The sequence below is a fragment of the Doryrhamphus excisus genome, linkage group LG1 (genome assembly GCF_037039965.1).
Source record: "Doryrhamphus excisus strain RoL-2023G ecotype Guam linkage group LG1, RoL_Dexc_Guam_v1.1, whole genome shotgun sequence".
Taxonomy (NCBI): domain Eukaryota; kingdom Metazoa; phylum Chordata; class Actinopteri; order Syngnathiformes; family Syngnathidae; genus Doryrhamphus; species Doryrhamphus excisus.
In genome coordinates, this window is record NC_136357.1 from 13,986,321 (window position 1) to 14,009,633 (window position 23,313).

Below are 23,313 nucleotides of genomic sequence, written 5' to 3' on the forward strand. Positions count from 1 at the left end.
GGTCTGCACGCTAACCACTCGACCGCCGTGCCGCCCGGTTGTTGAACTTAAAATAAATATTTCCAACCTGCATGTCTGTTGATGCTGGATCTTTGTGCTTTCCCTTCACAGATCCAAGGAGCCATTTTGGTGTCGTCGTTGGTTCAGATCATGCTGGGCTTGACTGGGCTGGTGGGCTTTGTGCTGAAATACATCGGACCCCTGGCCATTGCCCCCACCATCAGCCTCATCGGCCTGTCCCTGTTCATCGAGGCTGGCAAGAAGTCAGGCGGTCACTGGGGGATTGCTGCTCTGTGAGTTTAACTTTGCCTCAGTTTGTTGCACAAGGAACTGTAATGACCGAATGCACAGGAACCACACAGAACACATTTACTTATGTACTTATGACAAAAAACCCAATACACAACATACACATAATATTAACACATAATTTTAAAAAGCATTATTGGAGATCACACTAGACTTATTTGGCATACCCTACTTCTACCCCAATTGTGGCAAAGTCGTAAAAGTTGTATAGAACAGCTGGAATGATATTTGGGTCCAGACTCAGAGATGGTTGGTTCAATCCCCGATTTGAGCTCAAACTACCACTTTGCTCTGACTTTCATTCTACGTTTTAGCATATTTCCACAGCATTTCAGTCCAGCTCCCGTTTCCAAACGGCTGTTGTGTTTCCTTTTAAATTTTGATTTTCACACCTTTTCAAAGAGTTTGAGTTTCGCATGATCTTTTCAGCATTCACACGCAATGTCCGCTGCCGTTATTCGGCGCCACAGCGAGCCACTACGCACCGATCACATAATCTTTGGCACCAACAGGCACCAACTGGTGCCGGCCCAATGGACTCCTAGCATCATTGGCGCAACTTGGCACCATTACATTCCAGTGGATTCCAGTAGGCAGATTGTTTGCGATATTTGGTTCCACTTGGTGGACATTTTGCGCCGATTGCTTGATGCAACTGGTGCAACAAAGATTTTAAACATTTTGAAATTTCCTTGCCGTCAAAGTAAATTTTTGCCATCGTTACGGACTACCACGAGCCAGTTGGGAGGCAGTTTGAGCCACTGCACGCCACTAGGCACCTTATTGGCGACACTAGGTGCCATAGCAAATTGCATTGGCGCGAACTGGAACCAGTGGACTCTTAGCATTAGGTTAATTGGCGACTCCAAATTGTCCATAGGTATGAATGTGAGTGTGAATGGTTGTTTGTCTATATGTGCCCTGTGAGGATAAGCGATAGAAAATGAATGAATGAATGAAGGATACAAATGAAGAAACCTGGATAAAGAGGACAGCGAGACGTGATGCGTCTCAGTAAATATAATATAAACCACTCAAGTCTGAATGATGAGAAATTTTAGCAGTACTAGGTCCATTAAAAACAGTAGGAGACTCCTGTCATACAGCAAATAAAAAAAAAACAATTGTCACGTATTTCTGCTTTTATGTTCCTTTATTGGTTCAGCGTGTTACTTCCTTATTCACGTATGACAGTGTAAGACGTTACAAAAGTGATGCAAGCAATGAAAAGAGCAAACACATCTTCATTTACACATTACTCTACAAAGTCCTTCTTGGCTCAGCGGTTTAAAGAGAGCAACAAGTGTGGATCAAACCATACTCTGGCCTCCGGGAGGGTGGCTGTAACAATGCAGCTTTTCAGCATCACAGCTTTACTCCCTGTGCTTGAAGCTTAAAGTGTGCATTATGTTTCTGATGCAAGACACGACTTGTGAACAACTCGTTCCCACAGCCAAGTAATTTAGTGTTGATGCGAAATGACAGTTTTGCGCATGTTATTTAGCAAAGCAGTAATATCCATCATTGTTCCACTTAATTGTTGTTCCACATTAGCCCCTCGCGTTATTCAGCTGCTGCTGTCTGCTTGTTCCAGCCAAACAAAGTCTGTTATTATCTGCCGCCATCTCCAGCTAATAAGGACCCCCTCCAGCCCGCACACACACATACATACCTCCCCTCACAGGGATAGTTATCCCTTAGCCCTGGGGCTGCTTCACTCGCAGCGGGATGGCTCACTGCCGACAGGAAGTGATATTGTGTAGTTGTAATCCAAACCTTCCACTGCAACCCGGAGCACTGCAGTAGAAGCAAATAGGGGCCTTTCTGAAGGAGTGATTACTGGATTTGGTGGCCTGCAAATCTCAGGAGAGCGCCAGTACAGTCCAAAAATTTCATTGTTACAGCTGCTTCAATTTATATGGACTAAGATGTTTTTTCATTTTTTTTTTTTACGAACAAAAACCCTTTACAGCAGGGGTCTCAATTTACTTGGGGGCCACTGGAGCTCGGGTCTGGGTGAGACTGGGCCGCATCAGGTTTTCCAAAAAAAAACAAAAAACGCATTTATTAAAAACAAAAAAATAAAAAAAACTTCGGTTTGGTTCCAATTTTCTACAATAAAAGCTCTGATAAAACATTCCACTGTTCTCAAATAACTTACTTTTTATTTTTCTACACAAAATAAGATGAAAAATAAATAAACAAATCAAGAATAAAGGAAATCAATCAATCAATAATAAATAAATAAATATAATAATAATAAAACAGCAAATAATAAAAACTTAAGAAACCACATATAGTTGGTGGGTAGACAAGTTATTTTTTTCAGATTAAAATTAACAAAGCATTATTAGAGCCCAGTAGACATGACAAAACACGACTATAGTCACATTTATACTTTTTTATTTACAACATATTGCGCACCTTGAGACACATGCTAACTCGCAAACTAGACAGCTAGCGACCTAAATGGTAGCCTTCAAGTTATTTCCTTTAAACTTAAATAGCCAAAAACTTACCACTTCCACACGGATAGGGGGGATAACTATTAACAGTTATTTAACCTTTAACATGAACATTAATCAAACGTAATATTTTTTTCTGGGTACATGATACCATACAGCATCCATATCAAACTTGCGCAGGCTGCACTAACATTAAACTTTCATATCAAGGCGGGGGCCTCAAAATAGTGTCCTGCGGGCCACATTTGGCACACATTCTGATTTCAGTCTGTCAAAGAAAAGGCAAGTGAAATGTGAAAGTGAAATGAGACATTGGACAACAGCGTTGTGCATGAATCAGTTAAAACCATGTACGTATTTGTAAATGAAGAACTTGAACATGAACTTGTTCAGATTATGTGACAATCAGCACCACTGTTTAGGTCCAGTTATTACCTGACGAGAGATATTTGCACTCCTGATGCAACAGCATGGTATTGTCACCGTCCACATTTTACCAGTGGGCGGCGCGAAGTACTCGACTTGTGTTTTATTTCATTATCCGTGAAACATTGTCTACACTAGCGTAACAATCCAGCAATTCTTGAAAGGGACCTACTATGCACATTTCGGCACTAGCAATGACTTGTGAACTCCTAATCAGCAGCTACACAAGATCACTCGCATAGAAAGCTTTCGAGATCTTCCAGATTCTGCACCTATTTATGTGGTATTTCAATGGACTTCCTGCTGCCAACCCAAACGATCTGTTTAATTTACTCTACCCCCGCCCCCCTCCACCCACTCTGCTGTGATTGGTCATACTCAAAAATGCTCCCGAGGACTTCTGGATAAGTAGCTCCGCCTTTACTAATTGATTTCATTGCATGAAACAACACCAAAATTTGTTGTAGCTTTTGTTGGCAGGGTGTGAAAAAACCTGCACACTTGAAAAACATAAACCATATGATGTTAATTAATGTGAAATATGAACATAATTCAATGGTTAATTAATTGTATAGTAATTCCAAGTGAAAAATGTGTATTTTGCATGGTGACATGCGTATAAAGTTTGACATAAGCGCTAATAAATAGACAAGTTATCATCCTACATATGCTTAATTCTACTCTGATGTTGGCATCCTTCCATTTCAATCCATTTCATTTGAATGGACTTAATTTGAGCTTCACTCTTTTATCCACTCAGGATGTCTATGGTTTAAGTCTGCATATTCATTTCATTCCAAATTGAAGGGGAAAGTTTAACTATCATGATAAAGCAGTATGGATCCAAACGTTTGTTTAACATGATGTCTGTTATAAGTAAAACATTTAGTAACATTGTCTTTTTGTTGTATGAGTAAGTGGTTGCTGGACGTTTTTTTGGATGCGTGAACTCAAGCCAGGGCAAATGTTTCTTTTTTTTTGTTAGCTGGAAAACCGGGGTGGATGTTACTGTGGTACCACTGTACATCAAATACATTTACCTCAACCCATAAATAATAATACTAAAGTGTGTCTTCCAATGCATTAGAATTCTGTTTTCAAGGCATTCTGCATTTTTACTTGAGCAGCTTGCCTATGCAAGACGTCTACTGTTGTCAGTCTTTATGCTGAAGCAAACGTTTCAAGGATGTGCTGCAGATTGTCTCCTTTATAGCGACACTTTGCATTATCATCAGCAGCCTTGAAACAGGCCTCAGTCAGATTTCAGTGGAAGAGAGTCTGGAGAGCAGATGGATAGAAGTCCTACGCTGGGAGAAAAAGAAGATACATCTTCATCCGCTCACCCACCACGGGATTTATGTTTGTTTAATGCGCAGGTCCGTCTCGTGATGAGGGATTTGTCAGGAAAAACGAGTTTAGTCACAGAGGTCTGATGGCAATGTGTGGCAGCTGCAGACGGTTAATGTTGACCATACATCAATTAATGGTTGTCGCTTGTGGATGCTCTGTGTGCAGGCCAAATGTGGTGTATTGTCCTCTTTCCTCCGGCATTTCCAGCTCTTTCTAACATGTTTGCGCCAACAGTTAACAAGAAGCGTTTGTTTGTCACATTGTTTCCTGGTCTCTCACTCTCAACAATATCTACATCCGCTTCGAGGACCCTTTTGGTAGACTGGGCAAATCTACTGTCAAGACCAACCAAGGGCGTCTGACTCAATGTCTTTGATCAACCATGCGAGAAATCAATAAATTGTTTACAGGAGGACCTCAGATTACTTTCGACTTTTGTAGGATTACTATTAAGTACGACTATGACCTAAGTTGACTTTTGAATTGAATTGTGAATTGAACTTAAATTAACTCCAAATTCACTAAATATATAATTAACATAAATAAAAGAATTCAATGAAATGGTAGAATAAAAGCCAAAGCACTAACAACCTAATCTCAGTAATAAGACCAATAAACTGCCTGTCAGGAGTTATATGAATTGTAGTGTTAGAATGTTTGTTATTTTTCACTTTATTTTAGCGGCTATTTTTAGATACGATTTAATTTTTTTATGTGCATATTGCATTAAGCTTTAAAAATAGTTATTTAGTTATTTAAAAAAATAGTTGTTAGGTATTTATTTTCTTAACATTGCTATTTGGCTTTGATTTTGTCTAAACTCACTTTGTGGAAAAAAATATTGGAATATATATCGTATATCGATATTCAACCTAAATACTTTATATCGGGATATGGGTTTTTGGTCCATATCGGTTCATATTGCCCAACCCTGTGATAAGATAAGATAAGATAAGATAAGCCTTTATTCGCCCCTCAGTGGGGAAATTTGCATTGCACAGCAGCAAGAGTACAGAATCAGTTAAGCAAATTTCCCCACTGTGGGACGAATAAAGGCATCATCATCAAGCAGTACAAAATACACAATATAGAATAATAAACAATATAAACAACCCAAGTATTAACAAAATCAACAGAGTTATATACAATACAATATGTAGATAATATGAAACGAGATGAGATATATGACCAGTCTATACACTGAGATCTTGCGAGTGAGTTAATATGAGACATTATGGAAATACTTCACATAGAACTTTGTATATTGCATTTAGAGCCCTTAATATTGCACATGGAGGTTGATCAGATATTGCAGTAATATTGGAGTAACTATACTGACTATAAAAGCAAGTATTACACAGATGTACATAGTGGTGTAGAAGTCTACTGTTTATCTACAGATAAACTGCGGTAGCTGGTTTAATAATAAATAATTTGGCACCAAATGGGAAAATTACAATTTTGTGGTTCAAAAGTGTCCATCTGTTTTTGTTTGAGGAGACACTTCTATCCCAGGAGATAATACTGCAGAGTTTAGTTAACAAAACTTGGATGGTTTGGCAATTTTGAAGACAATTTAAAGTCCGGAATTTATCTGGGCATTGGAATGGCTTTTTTAAATGTATTTAATTTTGCTACCTTGTGTTGAAGGATTAAATTAATCTTCATCTTTAGGACAGCTGATGTTTCCACAGCAGTTTGGGTGATGTTTGGAACAATTCCCTGCACCACTTCCAGCTGAATAAAAATATGATGTTGGTTAGGTGTACAACGACCTGGAAAAAGGTCTTTATTCTTTAGTACTGGCGTTGTAATGGTATTGGAACATTAGTGCACCTTTTATGGCAGATGTGGTGATAAAAATGTTTTTCACAAAGTGCAGGGCTTGATAACCAAGATACTGTTCTGAAGGAGTCCTTATGGATGAGTAATAAGTAATGTTTTTCCTGTCTTGAAGGGACAGCCAGCACAAATGTAGAGAACAGGTAAGAAATTGTAGTGGCATGATGCTGATGTCCACATGGTCACAATTAACAAGTCCAAAACATTGTTGACAAGTAATGGAAAATGCATGTACGTATGTTCACATTCATAAATATAGTGACCATTTTTGCATGCGCGACAGGCCACTTTTTTTTTTTCTTAGCTCACCATTGTTGCTGCTGTGCCTTTTCCACAAGTGACTTTCTTCACGCCTGTAAATGTTTTCTATATCAAGCCAATTTAAAAAATAAATGAAATTAGGTCTGTAGTCGGCGGCACGGCGGTCTAGTGGTTAGCGCGCAGACCTCACAGCTAGGAGACCAGGGTTCAATTCCCACCCTCGGCCATCTCTGTGTGGAGTTTGCATGTTCTCCCCGTGCATGCGTGGGTTTTCTCCGGGTACTCCGGTTTCCTCCCACATTCCAAAAACATGCTAGGTTAACTGGCCACTCCAAATTGTCCATAGGTATGAATGTGAGTGTGAATGGTTGTTTGTCTATATGTGCCCTGTGATTGTGATTGTGATTGGCTGGCGACCAGTCCAGGGTGTACCCCGCCTCTCACCCGAAGACAGCTGGGATAGGCTCCAGCACCCCAGTGACCCTCGTGAGGAAAAAGCGGTAGAAAATGAATGAATGAAGGTCTGTAGTCGATTAAAATAATACATTGCAATTCATCACATTTGCTTCATAGTTAACTCATAATTAATCACAGATATGAGCTTTTATCTATAATAAGCAGAGATGTAAATCTCTTTGTGGTAAACAATTTCATAGGCATCTAGATGCATGGGTTAAGATACGATTAAAAACGATGTAGTCGATGGTGTAAAAGATGGTGTACGAAACAATTACAATAGTGTTTGATGCAGCCACTACAGAGGTGTGCATTATCTCTCCATAAAACCCTGATTGGAACATCCCGAATATTTATATATATACATGTATAGTTTGTGTGATTCTGTGATGACAGTCTAAAAGCTCAAGTTCAGCTGTGCTAACAGTAGCTCCTGGCTTGCAGAATGACAGTGTACGTGGTGTCTTCTCCACAGCACGGTGTGTCTCATCCTGCTGTTCTCACAGTACCTCAGCAAGGTGGACGTCCCCCTCATCGCCTACAAGGACAAGAAGTGGAAGGTGTTCCATTATCCTCTCTTCAAGCTGTTTTCGGTGAGTTGCTATCTTTGCAAAGAGCTCCTTGCCCTCTGTCCACATGATACACTCGGTAGGTAGAAAATGGATGTATTGAATTTAATAAATACAATACATATGCAGTGGCATGAAAAAGCCCCTTCCGGATTTGTTATTTCTTTGCATTTTTGGCACACTTAAATGCTTCAGAGCATCAAACGAATTTAAATATTAGTCACTAATAACACAGCTAAACATAAAATAAAAATTTTAAATGAATCTTTTCATTCAAACCTACATGGCCCTGTGTGAAACAGGGATTGCCCCCTAATCCTAATAACGTAACAGCAACAACTGCGATGAAGCGTTTGTGGTAACTTCCAATGTGTCTCTTCCAGCGCAGTGGAAGGATTTTGGCCGACTCATTTTGCAGAATTGTTATAATTCTGAGGGTTTTCCAGCAGGAACTGCCTTTTCAAGGTCATGCCACAGCATCTCAGTTGGATTCAGGTCAGGACTTTGACTTGGCCACAGAGTCTTCTTTTGGTTTTTCTTTTTTTAGTTTTGGATCATTGTCCTGCTGCACAAAGAGATGGCCGGACATTCTCCTTCAGGATTTTGGTCCTTCAGACCATCATACTACCGCCACTATATTTTACTGTTGGTATGATATTCTTTTTCTAAAATGCGGCGTTACGTTTAGATATAACGCCTTCCAAAAGGTGAAGATTTTGTCTCATATTTTTCAAAGGTCTTGGGGATCATCAAGATGTTTTCTGGCAAATTTGAACCTTTTTGCTCAGGGTTTTGGAACGTGACCTTAACTGAGGCAAGTGAGGTCTGCAGTTTTTTTGGATCTTGTTCGAGGTCTTTTGTGACCTCTCATTTGTGAATGATGGATCTCATTGTGGTTTGGTGGAGTCCCAATGCTTTATCAATGTCTTTAGAACCTTTTCCAGACTGATCTGGAATGATCTCAATGATCTCAATTACTTTATTTTTTTCTGCTTTTTTGTTTTTATTGATTTAAAAAAAACAATTATTTAGTGTTTATTAATTGATTGTGATTAAACCTTTTAATTAATGCATTTATTAAGTTAACATAAATACATGTTTTAAATTAAATCTATTAATGGTAATCTGTTTTTATTTACTAATGTACAATTTTAAATAATATAATCAATTTATTGTGTGTTTTGTATTTTTGTATGTCGCCGTATTATAATCGGCCGCAGGCCTCACAGCTCACAGACCCGAGTTCAATTCCACCCTCGGCCATCTCTGTGTCGAGTTTGCATGTTCTCCTCGTGCATTCCAAAAACATGCTAGGTTAACTGCCGACTCCAAATTGTCCATAGGTATGAATGTGAGTGTGAATGGTTGTTTGTCTACGTATATGTGCCTTGTGATTGGCTGGCAACCAGTCCAGGGTGTACCCCGCCTCTCGCCCGAAGATAGCTGGTATAGGCTCCAGCCACAACCCTTTGTGAGGATAAGCGGTAGAAAATGAATGAATGTAATATAATCCATTTTTTCTTCTCTTGGCTGGCATGCTGCCTTATTGTTGAGCAATCATTTGTTGCAAAAGGATGCTGGCCCAACTTGTTCAACACTTGAAGCGTGACTCTCAAAAAGAACAGTTGCCGCCCGTAGGTTGTGGTATGCACAAACACACGCTTTGAGGTCCTTCATCTAAATGGCATTAACATCAAGCTGACTGCTGGAGCTTACCTAAGCGACTAAAGCACCTTGAGTCACTGGTGCTCCAGGCATAAATGTTTGAGCCTGGCTGATTGACACATTCTGGCACAATGAATCACATTTGAGAAGAGCAGAAAAGCCTAAAAAAACAATTGGATCTTATTTTCAGTGCAAAATGTAGTAGCCTCCCACCACTTTGTGCTTTCCGTCATCAAATACACAAATGATAAAGGATGCCCTGGCATGACGGAATGAAGCTTCATTCAGTAGCAATGAAAGAGAGGTTCAGCACATGCCCCAGCAGTGTCCACATTACACTGCTTAACATGGAGCATTAAAGTAGACGACCTGGTCTGCTTGATCTTCCTCTCATCCTACAGATAAACAGGTCAATCAGGTCAAAGGCTAAAGCCAGGAAGTCCAGATGAAATATTTAAAGGGCTAATTTTGCTTTCACGCTGTCTGCATCTGATATTATTGATGTTCTCCAGCTCCTTTCATTCACAGACTCTCACAATCTGCTTACAAATTCCAGGCATTGTTTGGGATGTGTGGCGGCTGGCTGTTCTGCTACCTGCTGACCATCTTTGATGTGCTGCCATCAAAGGCGGCTGATTACGGCTTCTCTGCCAGGACTGACATCAACACGGACGCCATCACCACCTCGCCATGGTTCCACATCCCGTACCCAGGTGCCCAAATACCTCTTCAATTGGTGGTTCTCAAAGGGTTATAGAGATCTCCTGAACCGATCTTCATGATCGGGATTGGGTTCCGATCCGCTGTATTCTGAAGATCGTATAAAATCAGGTTAAGAAGAATCAGAAGAAAACGCAACACCACCATTCAGACATATATGCGGCGTACAGTAGTGAAGTTCACGTTTTTACGTAGGCGATAGCAACAAGAGTAGTTCTCCCATCACAGGGAGCTCACATGGGAAGTGCCGCTCTAACCGCTGGTTGGTTATACTAATAAATTACTATTACTATTGTGTTGAAGACAGTTTGTTAAAATGTATTTATTTATATTTTAAATTAAATTGGACAATTAAGTGGATGCAGAGAAGCCGATTACTTTTCAACCAGTTGCATGCATTATATCATGGCCTCTTCCTGCTTGGATAATGTAAGATATGTCGCAGGTAACACACATGTGCAGGAGCCTTTGCTAAGCACTGGCGCTTTTGAGGCAGTTTCAAACAGTCCCTTTAATGAAAATACTTTAAAGTGCCATTTGAATTTGAGGTAGTGCAAAATAACACATAATAATAAAATAATAATAAAACTTGGGACCTGGATGAGAAGTGAAACAAGAAGTTAAAAATCCAGTTGCTCTGATTTAGCACTCAGTAAGTAAGTTTAATAATAGGACCACTTCTTCTGTAGACCACCACTCTGCCTGGGTCATTATATCGGCCCTCACAGTGCTGTCATGCTGTACCTGGTATCCTACATTGTGGGCAGAAATCTCCCATGCAACACAACATAAGCTGTTGCTTTAGTCCACGTGTCACGATGTGGGCGTTACCCCCTCGTGACAGCTGTTTTAGTTCCTTCTTTGCTTCTGTTCCTAGTTCATACCCTTATTTTGTATGAACTTCCTGTGTTGCTCTGTTCTGTTTTTAGTTCTTTTCGCTCTTTTCTTTGTCGAGTCATTGCCATGTTGGAGTTGGTCATGCTAGTCCAATATATTTTTACCTGCAATTGGGTCGTCATCTCTGCATCCTGGGGTCGAACCGTAAAGCTCTCAAGCCGGAACGTGACATCACGCTCTTCACCAATAGATACCGTATCGCGCTATGTCACTGTGTGTGTCACATTGTGGTGGCGTAGCAAGCAAATAGGACAAGTATGAACGAACGAGGAGAACATGCAAGCTCCACACAGAGATTCTTAGATTGTATCCAATCTAAATACCCCTTTTTTCTTATTTCACCATTGTTTCTGCTGTGCCTTTTCCACAAATGACTTTGGTCAGGTTGTTCATTTCACCTGCTCGTTAATACTGTCCACCAAATCTTACTGGTTTATTTATTTAACTGGCTTAACATTTTCTAATTTTTAATTTTGGCAGAGAAAAACTATATATCTAATATCTTCGTTATCCAAAAAATTAAATACATGCTTTTCCAGTCGCTCAAATAGCAGAATTTTGTCTCCTTATTTTCATATTCCCATATTTTTTTACGGCATGTTTCGACTGTCACCGAATGTTATGGCTTGGTAAGCACGGTTTAAGCAATCATCTAAGAGAGCTGTCACAAAGATGACATATCAATCAAACTCTATCTGTATAGAACCTTTCATACAAGCAAGTTGTGACACAGAGCACTTCACAGGTTATTATACATAAGAAAAATTAAATCCTAAAATGAACCCTTTCTGCCTGCACACACACACACACACACATATTATATATGTTGGTACAGACACATGCTTCCAAGAAGCGTGTTGGAAAAATGCAATATAATCCACTGTTGACTTGATGTAAACCACAAGAATGTATTGCTGTCCTCACCATAACCTAAACTCCATCTTGTTTTTTTTTGACAATGAGTAACGAAGGCAGTCGCTGTGACTACGAACGTGCAGCAAAATTTGACCACATGCACACGCACGGTGTGGGGTGTCACACACAGTTGCAGAGGGGGCCAAAACTCAAAGCCGCTTTCAGGTCACTCAAAGGCGAATTTAGGTCCTCTGCTGAACAGGGTGCGGGTGTTTGGCTTTGAGATTCAGAGCCACTGACATGTGACAATGTGACATTGTTCACATTGTGCGCAGAAACTGCTTGTTTTCCGAAAAGCCACTCCTTAGTAAAAGGAACATGGCAGCCCGTCTGGAATTTGCCAAAAAGCACCTGAATGACTCTCAGACCATGAGAAACAAAATTCTCTGGTCTGATGGCTTTCGTCTGGCCACTCTATCATACAGGCCTGATTGGTGGATCGCTGCAGAGATGGTTGTCCTTCTGGAAGGCTCTCCTCTCTCCACAGAGGAACGCTGGAGCTCTGACAGAGTGACCATCGGGGCCTTGGTCACCTCCCTGACTAAGGCCCTTCTTCCCTGATCGCTCAGTTTAGAAGGCCGGCCAGCTCTAGGAAGAGTCCTGGTGGTTCCAAACGTCTTCCATTTACGAATAATGGAGGCCTCTGTGCTCATTGGGACCTTCAAAGCAGCAGAAATTTTTCTGTATCCTTCCCCAGATTTGTGCCGCAAGACAATCCTGTCTCGCAGGTCTACAGACAGTTCTTTTGACTTCATGCTTGGTGTTTGTGCTCTGACATGCACAGTCAACTGTGGGACCTTATATAGACAGTTATTATATTTCCAAATCATGTCCAATCAACTGAATTTACTGCAGATGGACTCAAATTAAGCTGTAGAAAGATCTCAAGGATGATCAGTGGAAAAAAGATGCACCTGAGCTCAATTTTGAGCTTCATGGCAAAGGCTGTGAATACTTATGTAAATGTGATTTTTTTGTTTTCTATTTTTAATAAATTCAAAAAAAGTCAAAAAAAAACTTTTTCACATTGTCATAATGGAGTATTTTGTGTAGAATTTTGAGGTAAGAGATTAATTTAATACAATTTGGAATGAGGCTGTAACATGACAAAATGTAGAAAAAGTGAAGCGCTGTGAATACTTTCCGGATGCACTGTATGTGTACATGTATATGCGTGTGTGCCATATGAACTGTCTTTGTCTTCTTCTTCTACTGTTCACTACTTTCCACCTTCACGGGTTGCTCCTCTGGCTGGGATTGACAAGTTACCCCCCGACCCCCCGCACGTGCATAGTACTGAGAATGGTCAGTGTTCAGCACTGCACACTCACCATTTTGAGTGATTTGACTGCAACACATGGGCCCAGACAATAGCCTTTTGCTATACTTCTCAGCCTGTGTATATGACATCAGTAAACAAATGAGGAAGTAGCAGCTTGAGGCTGTAAAGGTAGATGTTTTGTATCCAAACCAATGCAGTGGACATACTCCAGAAGCAGTCCAAAAGGTCACCATGAGGAAACCATTTAGCATGAAACAAAAAGGAATCACTGTGCGAGATCTTGGAAGGGATTAGAGAGATAAATGACGGGCCTGACAGAAATCCGACCAGGCCAATGAACAGTCAAGATGACAAGATAATGAATATGGAGTTAAGTGCATGTGAACACAGAGGAGGACACATGGAAACCAATCTGACAAGTCACATAAATCAAGACGGCGCAACCTCAATGCATCCATCACTTTTGAGCCCCCTCCCAACACAAACAACCCCCCCCTAACCCCGCCCCTGAATTCACCCGAAAAGCTTTGTCATGTCGCTACGTAAAGATGAGCATTGTCTGTTTCATCGTGGTGCAACAGAATGACTCATCTGTGTCCAGATGTTTGCATAAAACATCAAATAGCATAATGTTGACTTTAATGTGGCAGATGTTGTTTACTGACGCTCAGCTGTACATCATCATGATTTGTCATCACCCTCTCTGAGTGACACTCACATCAATTATTCAAGTAACAAGACAGTCATTAGCACATAGGTGAACTGCCTTGTTCATTTTCAGTTCTCCAGAATCGCAACATCTTTATAGGATGTGTTGAATCAAGAACCTCATGTGACTTCACACTCTCGTTCTCTTTTAGAACTAGGTGGCTTAATCTCCTAATGGACATACTGTAGATACCTTAGGCATGAATGTATGCAACAGTCATCATGAAGCTGTGGTGATGTATGTCCATGTCATGGGTGGGTTTCAAGCTTCTTTGGGATGGTCAGGTGGGCATCCATCATTGGTGTTTCGATGATAGTACTTAATACGATTGTGCCTTTCATGCAAACATGATAAAAAAAACAGGTTTTGAAAATGAAACCACAACAATCAAACCTATGCATTATTACGACAATAGAAAATGAATGAATGAATGCATTCCACAATGCTGACATTTACGTTTCACAGACACAAAGTGGACAGAATCAACACAAGTATCTGTCTAAAAAAATGAATTCATTCATTTTCTACCGCTTTTCCTCACGAGGGTCGCGTGGGGTGCTGGAGCCTATCCCAGCTGTCTTCGGGCGAGAGGCGGGGTACACCCTAGACTGGTCGCCAGCCAATCACAGGGCATATATAGACAAACAACCATTCACACTCACATTCATACCTATGGACAATTTGGAGTCACCAATTAACCTAGCATGTTTTTGGAATGTGGGAGAAAACCTACGCATGCACGGGGAGAACATGCACACTCCACACAGAGATGGCTGAGGGTGGAATTGAACCCTGGTTTCCTAGCTGTGAGGTCTGCGAGCTTACCACTCATCCACCGCTGTGCCGCAGTCTAAAAAAATGAATATTTATGTTTATATATACACCAGGCTATAAAAAATATTTAGCAGGAGCGTACCTGGTAAATGTACATTAGTAAGTAAGTACTGTACTATACTCTCAGGGCATTTAATCAATCGCAACTGGACTGATCAGATTCCCTCAGAAGACGTTTTGACTCTCATCCGGGCAGGCTTCATCAGTTCATGCTCAAAGACTAGGTGGGGCACAACCCCCGCCCAATAATACTAGCTAGGTTAGCTCTAGTCTGAAAGTTTTCTCGTCTCCAGCAAAACTGAAGGTGATGATGCCATGTCTAAATGTCTCCTGTGCACGCCCCTTACAGGTCAGTGGGGTTTGCCCACCGTGAGCGTGTCATCTGTGTTGGGCATGATGGCAGGCGTCCTGGCATCAACCATGGAGTCCATTGGTGACTACTACGCCTGCGCTCGACTGTCGGGCGCTCCACCTCCGCCCACCCATGCCCTCAACCGAGGCATCGCTGTGGAGGGCATTGGTTGCATCCTTGCGGGCCTGTGGGGGACTGGGAATGGAACCACCTCCTACAGCCAGAACATCGCTGCACTCGGTATCACCAAGGTACGTCACAGATGACACCATAACTGTAGTGGATGACACGACATCGCTTAAAGCAAGGGTTCTTAACCTTTTTGACGTTGAGGCACGATTTTTTCAGTGCAGAGTGGCCCGGGGCCCATTAAATATTAACACTGTATAGATTTAATTGATTTTATGAATTTATTTTCAATAATAAATCTTCTCACAGTTCAGCAAGCTAACAAGCTAAAACCTGAATAATGTTTAATGAATAATGACATGATGAAATGTTATCATCACAAAGATTTTTATGAAATCTTAACTTTTGCTAATAATTCATGGAACAAATCAATCAAGAAAAAATGTAAAGGCTTAAGTCAGGCTTATTAATAAAAAAGGTCAATATTTAGACTTAACGTTTAACAAAAAAGAGTCAGAATAAAAAATCAATAAAAAAGGTAGTGATAAAATACTCATGGCTCTGCCCCGCTTCCTTCATTTACAAATGTCAGGATTGCACTAATGTAAAAATATAGTCTTTTAGGGGGGGACTGGCACCACTTTTGTCTTCATTTTTTTGTTTTAAAAACGTCTCCATTGCGAGTTGTAGTTGAATGTCTTCTTCTGATATTCCGTGAGATTGTTAAACAACTGACTGACACATTACCGCCACCATCTGGCCGGCAGCTGCACTGTAACTGAGCATCTCATGGATAACATACAGTTGAATTTACTACGCAGTCCTTGTGTCCCTCTGGTGCAAAAGTTTTTTGCGGCCCTATAGGTGGGGCTTTAGGCCCAAGATTTGGTTAACTACTGGCTTAAAAGACAATTCAGATTAATAAGACTGTGTGTCAGTCCTCTGATTGACAGGGCAACACACAAACATGCAAACATGCATGCGTAATGTAGGTATATAGGTGTTGTTTCTCAACAGTTAATTTAGTACACTGTCGTACTGTAATATATAATAATAATATATAAAACTGTAATATAATGGTAACATAATCGGGGAAAAACTGAGCAGTATCGATAATGAATGGGTAGGTTGAACTCAGCTACCCTGAATGCCTTTGAACAGAATGGGATGCATCAAATTAAACCCGATCCAGTATCTATTACTTGCTGCCAGCTTATATATGATATGATGGTGTTGTTGATAGGTAACACCTCTTCACTTCAAATACTTTCCCCTCTGGCAGTTTACAGTTCTTGGAAATGCTGTATCTTTGTTTTAGTGCCAACTTGTTGAAACTACTCAAGTCGACTGTTGAGAGCTCTTAAAGTCTTTGTGAGGGACACGCAAGGGTCACATGTTTTTACCTGCCATGCTTCTCAAAGGTGCAGGATGTAGCTTCAGTTGTCAGGGTGTTAGCAGCTTCCTCCACAAATGGGCATCACTGTCATATCAGCATTTATAAGGTCACTCATATTGCTCTGCATTACTGTAACACATACAGTACAAAGAGAACTTAGTAGGTGTTGGAGTTTCAACTGAAGCATAAATGCTAATGGCGACTCTAAGTGTCCAAATAATGTTAGCTGTCCAGAGAGTCCTCGCGTTATAATGTTTTGTGTTATGACCTTTTGTGGTTATGCGTTTTCTGATCTCAGCACATCAAGGAAAGTGAAAAGTGCATTGGAATCCGATGCTGTAAGATGTGCAGACATCCGATCAACAGTGGCTCCAACAGCTTCATATATTATACGTACAGTGAAGAAAATAAGTATTTGAACACCCTGCTATTTTGCTATTTCTCCCACTTAGAAATCATGGAGGGGTCTGAAATTTTCATCGTAGGTGCATGTCCACTGTGAGAGAGATAAACTAAAAAGAAAAATCCAGAAATCACAATGCATGATTTTTTAACAATTTATTTGTGTGATACAGCTGCTAATAAGTATTTGAACACCTGAGAAAATGAATGTTAATATTTGGTACAGTAGCCTTTGTTTGCTATTACAGAGGTCAAAGGTTTCCTGTAGTTTTTCACCAGGTTTGCACACACTGCAGGAGGGATCTTGGCCCACTCCTCCACACAGATCTTCTCTAGATCAGTCAGGTTTCTGGGCTGTCGCTGAGAAACACGGAGTTTGAGCTCCCTCCAAAGATTTTCGATTGGGTTCAGGTCTGGAGACTGGCTGGGCCATGCTAGAACCTTGATATGCTTCTTACGGAGCCACTCCTTGGTTTTCCTGGCTGTGTGCTTCGGGTCGTTGTCGTGTTGGAAGACCCAGCCACGACCCATCTTCAATGCTCTGACAGAGGGAAGGAGGTTGTTCCCCAAAATCTCACAATACACGGCCCCAGTCATCCTCTCTTTAATGCAGTGCACTCGTCCTGTCCCATGTGCAGAAAAACACCCCCAAAGCATGATGCTACCACCCCCATGCTTCACAGTAGGGATGGTGTTCTTCGGATTGTACTCTTCATTCTTCTTCCTCCAAACACGCTTATTGGAATTATGACCAAAAAGTTCTATTTTGGTCTCATCTGACCATAAAACTTTCTCCCATGACTCCTCTGTATCATCCAAATGGTCATATGCAAACTTAAGACGGGCCTTGACATGTGCTGGTTTAAGTAGGGGAACCTTTCGTGCCATGCATGATTTCACATCATGACGTCTTAGTGTATTACCTACAGTAACCTTGGAAACGGTGGTCCCAGCTCTTTTCAGGTCATTGACCAAGTCCTGTCGTGTAGTTCTGGGCTGATTCCTCACCTTTCTTAGAATCATTGAGACCCCACGAGGTGATATCTTGCATGGGGCTCCACTCCGATTGAGATTGACCGTCATGTTTAGCTTCTTCCATTTTCTAATGATAGCTCCAACAGTGGACCTTTTTTCACCAAGCTGCTTGGTAATTGCTCCGTAGCCCTTTCCAGCCTTGTGGAGGTGTACAATTTTGTCTCTGGTGTCTTTGGACAGCTCTTTGGTCTTCGCCATGTTACAAGTTAAAGTCTTACTGATTGTATGGGGTGGACAGGTGTCTTTATGCAGCTAACGACCTCAAACAGGTGCATCTGATTCAGGATGATACATGGAGTGCAGGTGGACTTCTAATGGGCAGACTAACAGGTCTTTCAGGGTCAGAATTCTAGATGATACACAGGTGTTCAAATACTTATTTGCAGCTGTATCACACAAATAAATTGTTAAAAAATTTTTCTTTTTAGTTTACAGTGAAGAAAATAAGTATTTGAACACCCTGCTATTTTGCTATTTCTCCCACTTAGAAATCATGGAGGGGTCTGAAATTTTCATCGTAGGTGCATGTCCACTGTGAGAGAGATAAACTAAAAAGAAAAATCCAGAAATCACAATGCATGATTTTTTAACAATTTATTTGTGTGATACAGCTGCAAATAAGTATTTGAACACCTGTGTATCATCTAGAATTCTGACCCTGAAAGACCTGTTAGTCTGCCCATTAGAAGTCCACCTGCACTCCATGTATCATCCTGAATCAGATGCACCTGTTTGAGGTCGTTAGCTGCATAAAGACACCTGTCCACCCCATACAATCAGTAAGACTTTAACTTGTAACATGGCGAAGACCAAAGAGCTGTCCAAAGACACCAGAGACAAAATTGTACACCTCCACAAGGCTGGAAAGGGCTACGGAGCAATTACCAAGCAGCTTGGTGAAAAAAGGTCCACTGTTGGAGCTATCATTAGAAAATGGAAGAAGCTAAACATGACGGTCAATCTCAATCGGAGTGGAGCCCCATGCAAGATATCACCTCGTGGGGTCTCAATGATTCTAAGAAAGGTGAGGAATCAGCCCAGAACTACACGACAGGACTTGGTCAATGACCTGAAAAGAGCTGGGACCACCGTTTCCAAGGTTACTGTAGGTAATACACTAAGACGTCATGATGTGAAATCATGCATGGCACGAAAGGTTCCCCTGCTTAAACCAGCACATGTCAAGGCCCGTCTTAAGTTTGCATATGACCATTTGGATGATACAGAGGAGTCATGGGAGAAAGTTTTATGGTCAGATGAGACCAAAATAGAACTTTTTGGTCATAATTCCAATAAGCGTGTTTGGAGGAAGAAGAATGAAGAGTACAATCCGAAGAACACCATCCCTACTGTGAAGCATGGGGGTGGTAGCATCATGCTTTGGGGGTGTTTTTCTGCACATGGGACAGGACGAGTGCACTGCATTAAAGAGAGGATGACTGGGGCCGTGTATTGTGAGATTTTGGGGAACAACCTCCTTCCCTCTGTCAGAGCATTGAAGATGGGTCGTGGCTGGGTCTTCCAACACGACAACGACCCGAAGCACACAGCCAGGAAAACCAAGGAGTGGCTCCGTAAGAAGCATATCAAGGTTCTAGCATGGCCCAGCCAGTCTCCAGACCTGAACCCAATCGAAAATCTTTGGAGGGAGCTCAAACTCCGTGTTTCTCAGCGACAGCCCAGAAACCTGACTGATCTAGAGAAGATCTGTGTGGAGGAGTGGGCCAAGATCCCTCCTGCAGTGTGTGCAAACCTGGTGAAAAACTACAGGAAACGTTTGACCTCTGTAATAGCAAACAAAGGCTACTGTACCAAATATTAACATTCATTTTCTCAGGTGTTCAAATACTTATTAGCAGCTGTATCACACAAATAAATTGTTAAAAAATCATGCATTGTGATTTCTGGATTTTTCTTTTTAGTTTATCTCTCTCACAGTGGACATGCACCTACGATGAAAATTTCAAACCCCTCCATGATTTCTAAGTGGGAGAAATAGCAAAATAGCAGGGTGTTCAAATACTTATTTTCTTCACTGTATCTCTCTCACAGTGGACATGCACCTACGATGAAAATTTCAGACCCCTCCATGATTTCTAAGTGGGAGAAATAGCAAAATAGCAGGGTGTTCAAATACTTATTTTCTTCACTGTATATATTTTTTAAATGTGGAAGGAAACAGGAGTACCCACAGTTCACCAGTTTGCCTACCACCCCAAATGTTCTACAGAAGATACAATCTCTTGTGCACCCCACCTGAACCTGAACCACCTGGTTCTAGACGATCATGCCACAGCATATGGTGAACAAACTGGATATTCTTGGCTTCAACTGGCTATTTGACTTTTTCACCAAAAGAAGCTCAGTCTGTATGGGTGGCCAACAACACCTCCAATGTCATCTCCCTGGGCACTGGCTCCCCTGTTGTGTCCTGATTCTGCTGCTGTTCACGCTGATGACCCATGACTGCTGTGGTGTTACAGAGGACACAACAGTTAGTGGACCTTATCCAGGATAAGAATGGCCTGGCCTACAGACAGGAATGAATGTCAACAAAACCAAATAAATCATTATCGACTTCAGGAATAGCCAGCCCAGTCATACGCTGTTTCTCATCAATGATACAGCAATGGAGATCACCAGCATTATAGGGGTGACAATGTTTTTTAAAAAGTCAGCAGCACATGCATTTCTGCACAGATTGAGGAGAGCACCCCCCACCCCACGCCCCCATCCAATTCTCACCAACTACATCTGTGTGGTCAAGAGCCTAATATGTCTCTGACGCCCTGCAGAAAAGCGGTGAAGACAGTGGAGACAATCACCAGAAATCATTGCATGAAGACGTTGCTTGAAGAAGACTCAGAACATCAATAGAGACCCCTCCCATTCCTACCATGGACTGTTTTTCTAACTTCCATCTGGAAATGGTTTATTTCCATAAGACTGCTGAACTCATAATAACACTCCCCACCCCCATACATCCTCACTCAACTTTATGTACAGTCATGGACTATCATACTATGGACTACATATGATTATTTTTAACAAGTTTGCAAACTGCGGTTGTAGAAAAATAATTGGACGGGATGGGGAGGATATGAAAGTTTTACAAAAAGAAGTTTTACTTTACTGCCGGTTGCTCTGAGATTTGCCATTGCGTGTTCTTATGAGGTATTCATAAGTATAGTACACAGTTAGATTATCACCTGTGTAGTCCTGCTTTGAACACGGTTTATTTCATAATTCACTGTCTCCACTTTCATTAGTTGCCTGTAAAAGAAAATGCACCACACATGGCAGTACTAGAGCCACAGGTGTAGAAGTAGGAAAACTTTGACTATGTTTTATTTGGAGTCTGCAGACTGCAATTTATGGCACATTCAGGGTGTCTAAACTTTGTCCGCTGATGGTCGCAAACTGAACAGCCTAAGAATTTAAGGTCCACGGGATAAAACCAACCCATGTAAATATCCTCCGAGCTCTGTTCCTCGACAGTAAGTTTTGGTGTAAGTGAGATCTTATATCTAAATGAACTCCTACGACATTCTCACTGTACACAGAACACAAAATAAGTAAATATATTAGACTGAAAACGGGCGGCACGGTGGACGAGTGGTTAGCGCCTCACAGCTAGGAGAGCCAGGGTTCAATTCCACCCATCTCTGTGTGGAGTTTGCATGTTCTCCCCGTGCATGCGTGGGTTTTCTCCGCGTACTCCGGTTTCCTCCCACATTCCAAAAACATGCTAGGTTAATTGGCCACTCCAAATTGTCCATAGGTATGAATGTGAGTGTGAATGGTTGTTTGTCTATATGTGCCCTGTGATTGGCTGGCGACCAGTCCAGGGTGTACCCCGCCTCTCGCCCAAAGACAGCTGGGATAGGCTCCAGCACCCCCTGCGACCCTCGTGAGGAAAAGCGGTAGAAAATGAATGAATGAATGAACTGAAAACTTTTTTTCACTGAAATGTGCGCGACACTCTGAAAAACAAAAAAATGTTTTGGTGATGTGTGAACACATATTCATTGGCTGCACATGCTGCAGCTAGTTCTTACGCTAGTCGAGTGTTCACACACCAAAATTACATTTTTTATGATCATATATACGTAACCACAAAGCGCCGTAACACAGAACTCTGTAACCGAAAGACCACCTGTATAGATATAGTTGAAGAAAAAAGCAGCCTGCGTGTCAGCTTTGAGTTGCAGTATAAGTAGCAAAGAGTATTGTTAGTATTGGTATTCAGCAGAAAGTCCATGTAGGTAAGCAGGAGGCATGTGGCATGAACATCGATGCACAGAACCACAGATCTTTGCTTAATTCCTACAGTTCAAGGTGCTTCTGAGGGAAGCTGCATTAGAGGAAAAAAAGTAAATTAAACCCACACCAGTGTAAGAATGTACTTAATCAAAAAGATTACGTGAGTTCCACACTGAGTATTTTATGTGGTGCCTTTCATGCAAACATGACAACATGATGATAATGAAGCTTTACAAGCCAAACCACACCAGTCAAAATACATCAGTGAAAGTATAAACATCTGCACGACTAAGAAAAGCCAGACAGGATTTACAAGGGGGTAAGCAAAGTAGTAGTTTAGTTAGACACAATACTCATTACATGAAATTGAATATGTAATTATAAGTCACACATTTAAATGAACTGCTGCCATTTCAAAGTTTTGTTAGTGTTCCTGCCCAAGAAGTATTGCTGGAAGGTTTGTGGTGAATTGGCTGACATTGGAACCAATGATAAGAAGAAATAGCAAGTGATTTTTTTCCACCAGAGATCTGATACAAAAATATTAGAATTCTTGTTGTGGAATAAAAGAGTAACTTGAGAAAGTTAGAAAGTAAGGAAGTGGTTTATCAGTTAATTATGCTAAATTCTATATTTACTATAATCTATATCAGTGGTCTCAAACACGCGGCCCACGGGCCAAATATGGCCCGCAGGACACTAGTTTGAGGCCCCCGCCTTGATATGAAAGTTTAATGTTAGTGCAGCCCGCGCAAGTTTGATATGGATGCTGTATGGTATCATGTACCCAGAAAAAATTATTAAGTTTGATTAATGTTCATGTTAAAGGTTAAATAACTGTTAATAGTTATCCTCCCTATCCGTGTGGAAGTGGTAAGTTTTTGGCTGTTTAAGTTCAAAGGAAATAACTTGAAGGCTACCGTTTAGGTCGCTAGCTCTCTAGTTTGCGAGTTAGCATGTGTCTCAAGACCCTGCAGTTGCGCAATATGTTGTAAATAAAAAAAGTATAAAGTCGTGTTTTGTCATGTCTACAGGG

General features: G+C 41.2%; 1 protein-coding gene across 1 annotated transcript in view; it reads left to right on the top strand.

Annotated features, from left to right (window-relative positions):
• Positions 1 to 23,313, top strand: part of LOC131131573 (solute carrier family 23 member 1) — a 73,048-nt gene that overhangs the window by 33,558 nt on the left and 16,177 nt on the right. The window contains exons 5-8 of the mRNA XM_058076395.2: positions 112 to 293; positions 7,585 to 7,702; positions 9,900 to 10,056; positions 15,050 to 15,303. Of these exons, the coding sequence (XP_057932378.1) occupies positions 112 to 293; positions 7,585 to 7,702; positions 9,900 to 10,056; positions 15,050 to 15,303 (711 nt within the window). The remainder of the gene's footprint in view (positions 1 to 111; positions 294 to 7,584; positions 7,703 to 9,899; positions 10,057 to 15,049; positions 15,304 to 23,313) is intronic.